At 41.2% G+C, this 4,409-nt stretch overlaps 1 protein-coding gene across 1 annotated transcript; it reads right to left on the bottom strand.

The window, feature by feature from the left end:
* Window positions 1-2,226: 2,226 nt before the first annotated feature.
* On the bottom strand, window positions 2,227-3,523 carry tshba (thyroid stimulating hormone subunit beta a). The gene is made up of 3 exons (XM_036532093.1): window positions 3,519-3,523; window positions 3,078-3,240; window positions 2,227-2,505 (listed from the first exon to the last, which is right to left on the bottom strand). Exons 2-3 carry the CDS (start codon window positions 3,237-3,239, stop codon window positions 2,227-2,229), a joined length of 441 nt encoding a protein of 146 aa, XP_036387986.1. The 5' UTR covers window position 3,240; window positions 3,519-3,523.
* Between the last annotated feature and the right edge of the window lie 886 nt (window positions 3,524-4,409).

The following is a 4,409-nucleotide window of genomic DNA, read 5'->3' as shown; positions in this document are numbered from 1 at the left end:
ATTGACTGGGGCAGTGGTTTGTGGCAGTCAAATGCCAAGCAGGTTTGCATCGCAGCCATTTGACAGGCTGGGTTATTAGGACTAAGAGACCGTGTTAGGAAGGACAACAGACAATGAAGCCGGCTATCTCTGAATGAAGACTGAGATTCATATAAAGGGGACAAAGGAATACTTTTATCTTTGAATAAAGATCGCATTTCAGGTAACAGGAGCAGAAGTGAGACTGGACAGACAACATTCTCTTCAGGTGTTTGCACATGCACACAACCACTGACTTCCCTTTCATTGACTATCCATTTCCCAACACACTGCCTCCTGACTATCCAGTTCCCAACACACTCACTTTAGCCCTGAGACTACAGGGGGCTGATTCAGTTAAAGTACAGAGCTGTTTGATTTTCTTTTCCTCACACAGAATTTTCAATCAATTTTAGCTTCTGTTCATTTGGGCAAAAAAGATACAGTCTTCAATTTGTCATTGAAAGTCACAGCCAAACTGCTTTGTGATACCCTTGTGTCAGTACACAGATTGGTGTCCACCTTGCTATCTCCCTCAAGTAAAAAAAAAAAATGGTTCAAGTAAAAAAAAATAATAGTTCTCAGCAACAGGTAATGGGAAATGTTCTTACAATATTCCTGTTGTCCTGTCAGAACGTTTTGAGATCTCTAAAGGTTAGCTAGAATGTCTGATGTTTCTCATATCTTTCTTTTTTATTACATTTCTATAAAACTAAAATTGATCACTTTACAAAACACAGACTGCTGTTTTTGTGTGTAGTTCAGTAGCTGTATAAATAATGTTTATCACTTTATATTTAAAACTCTTACAGTATACATTAGGTAATAAGCTATTTCTTGTGAAATGTCAAAACCACAAAAGTGCAGTTGAACCTCCGTTCACCTGAACTTCCTGTGTTGATCACATGTTTAACTCTAAAACCACAACCTAAGTTTTCTAAAAGTTTTTCTCACAGCTCTAAATGACCTGGAGAATATCAGAACAGTCAAAATGTTATTTTTTGTTGTTCTAAAATGAAAACATCCATTAACATGTAGGAGCAACTTCATGATACTAATACTTAATCGTAATTTGCCTTTTGCCTGCAGTGAACTTGGTGCATGTGTTTCTTTTACGCTAAGTACACCATTGATATATCATTATTTAATTCATATGTTATGATAGCATAGCATCATAACTAATCTCTGATTAAAACTGAAACAAATTAAAACAAAATATGTTAAAACATAATTAGAACATCTGAAATGTAGTTTTCATATTTGTCAAAATATATTGCACATATCACAAAGTTGATCAATTATCGCTGCTTTCGTATATGTAACTTAACGTACATTGTAGAATGCATAGTAATATTTTATTATTTTTTATTTATTTTATATTATTTGATACATTCCACATTATTTGCACAATAAGTGTCATTAAGTTGTACATTTGGTGCAAGATAACATTTTAGTATTTTTATTTTCACCTACATTCAAAAGTACTTTTCTTATATTTTATTTCATATTTAACCGTATTTTAAACGCACTCTTTTATAGAGCATAAGAACCATGAGTATTTGACACAGTGTAAACTATCCATACTGTGACATACAGGAAACGCACTGTAATGCAGACAGGGAGACCACTGGTATGATTATTTAGCCAGTTGTCTCTAGTCCATGTGGGCAACACGATATATTCCCATCATGGGGTGTGATTAATGCAGATTAGTGGCAACTATTCATAGTGTCCCACTGTAATCATTTCACATTCATGGCATTGCATTGCACTGAACAAATGGGCCCTGGGTGTCAGTGAACGGTCAGTGCTCCCCCACTGAAACACAAGCACGTGAGAGGCAAGAATAGCGTGACTGATCTCTGCTGTATGCTGCACCACACACAACACACTGTACACATAGCCAGACGGTGTCTGTGTCGTCTTTTATTATGTTAAGATTTGGTTTGGTCGTTAAATCAGTCACACACACACACGAAAAACACAGTGGGGAAAGAGGAGAGTGCGTAAAAGGGCAGGGTATTGTTTCGGCCTGGTGTAAGGGATACAGTGATCAGAAACTTCTATCAGACACATAACTTGCACATGCAGATCAGTTTTGTACAGTGAGATATTTGACACCGTGGCACATCTACTGCCAGGTGGTACAATACAAACTAACTCCCTACCAGACAAAGAACACAGAACAGGAGGAGCTGCCCCCGCCCCTCAGTGGGACTGGATGTGGTTGCTCTCGCCCGGGTATGGGTAGATGTGGCGCAGCGGTTTGGAGCAGCGGGCGCCGTCGGCGACGGCCTTGTGGGTGCACTCGCTCCTGTCGGTGTCGCAGGTGCTGCAGTTGCAGCGCAGGGCCACCGGGTAGGAGAAGAGCGGGTCCACGTGGAGCGGGCAGCCCGGCAGCACGGCCGTGCGGTACTCCAGTGACTGGTAGGTGCAGCTCCGCTGCACCAGGAAGAGCGTCCCCGCCAGCCCCATCACGTTGGTGTCCTGCCAGACGACATCAGAACACAGCGGGGAAGGGTGTGGGTGTCTCAGACAGTGGAAGCACCACTGCCTGGCAAAAGCATGCTCTCATATAGGCCTGTGTTTGCTAGCCTTGCTGTGATTCTACAGCATTGTGGTGGTGCTGAGAGAATGCTAAATAGTCGCCGGGCATACCAGTTGAACTACTTTCATGACTGAGTGTACTGTTTGGGTGTGATTCCTACGAAAGTGACTGAACGTCAGTGGAAGAACAAATAATGTCAGACTTTAGGAAATTGTGCATGCAGAGTGGTGCTGAAATACTTCACAAATGGCTGGCAAAGAAATTATTAGCATTCAAAAATATATTTTTTTCATTATGAAGTCCCCCATACAGAACACTGAACTATCTGACTAGCTCTGGAAAAAAATGGAATATCTTTTCAGGTTCAACATAAGGCCAAAAACTTATGTTACTATGCAGCATGGCCAGAATAACACATGAAAAAGCTAATAACAAAATTTAGGAGAACCCACTCTACAGGTTCTGACAAATATATTGAATTTGCTAATGCCAGCTGACTGAAAGCACATACCCTGGAGCGGCAGAAGCCCATGCAGATGGTAGTGTTGATGGCCACACAGAAGTCACACTCGGGTTTCTCCACATAGATTGTGTAGTCTGTGAGATCACAGGTGGAGAGAGCCTGTCCCACCAGCAGGCAGAGGAGACCACCAGTGAGCATGATCGTGTCCATCCTAACAGAAACGGCAGTTCAGTCACGCAGTCAAGAGATATGGGCAGACATCACATGACTACACTAATGGCTGTTGTTTCAAGACAGTCTATATGTCAAACTTTGAAAAGTCACCCAAGGTGTATGTTTAAGTTAGCTATGTGCAATGCTGTATGGTAAAAAGAAATAAGGATGATGGTGTAACAGCAATAACTCCAGCCTTCTTACTACCTCTTCAGTATGTTGAAACACTTTCAGGACACAAACAGCTCTGCATGCAAAAGGCTGAGCCATACTCACCTGGATGCTCTGGACGGTGGCTTACCCAAGGAGTCAGGAGCCATGCGCTCTTTATACAGGTGGCATAATCCACCTTGATCCCTGTGTCCCCCTTATCTCCCATCACGGAGATAGAAGACGTCAGAAGTAGGATTACAGAGGATCAGTCGTGTTCACTGGTGCACTCTGTAGGCAGGGTGTGGGTCACATTGCCAGAAGTCACACCAAAGGGATGAATGGTTGTAGTATCTAAAATTGCCACATGATGGCCCTGCAGAGGGCTTAAATGGGTTTACATCACACTGTTGAGAGTATGTTTAAAATTGAATTACCAGGGACTTTTGCAGTGTGTTGTTGTCTAATTGTTTCCAATGGGAACATTCTTGGAAAGTAAATAACTAAATAATTCAGCAAATCAATCAATAAGCAATGCTTTCAAAACTCAAACTATAAAACTATAAAACAGAATCCAACAAAACATGTTGCCTTCCTATCCTATGTGCCTGATCTGTTACGCGTTTGGTTTTTCTGAGTTTTTATAGATGATCTAATGAAGACATCAGACAGCTGAAGCCGAAAAGCTCTGAAGTAGCAAGTGGATGTCCTTCCCGTTTATTTAAGTCATCATGTCCCCAGAACCACTTTAATAGTAATGACAATCAATGCATTAAAAAAGCATTTGCTGCACTGCTGCATGGAAGCATACATGAATTTATTATAAAACAGACATTCACTGTAATGACCCCCCAAAACAACATGACCTTGCGTAATAGCAAGTCCAGCTGTAAAAATCCTGCTAGAATTTTCCAATGTGCAAAGTTCAGTCAAATGCTCTTAAAAAGTTTGGTAGACAACGTGGGAATGCCTATAAAATTCTGTGGATAAACCTATTGCACATCATACGCTTACAAC

The sequence above is a fragment of the Megalops cyprinoides genome, chromosome 6 (assembly GCF_013368585.1).
Source record: "Megalops cyprinoides isolate fMegCyp1 chromosome 6, fMegCyp1.pri, whole genome shotgun sequence".
Classification (NCBI taxonomy): domain Eukaryota; kingdom Metazoa; phylum Chordata; class Actinopteri; order Elopiformes; family Megalopidae; genus Megalops; species Megalops cyprinoides.
Note: the sequence above shows the minus strand (reverse complement) of the source record. Positions and strands in the feature narration are given on the sequence as shown.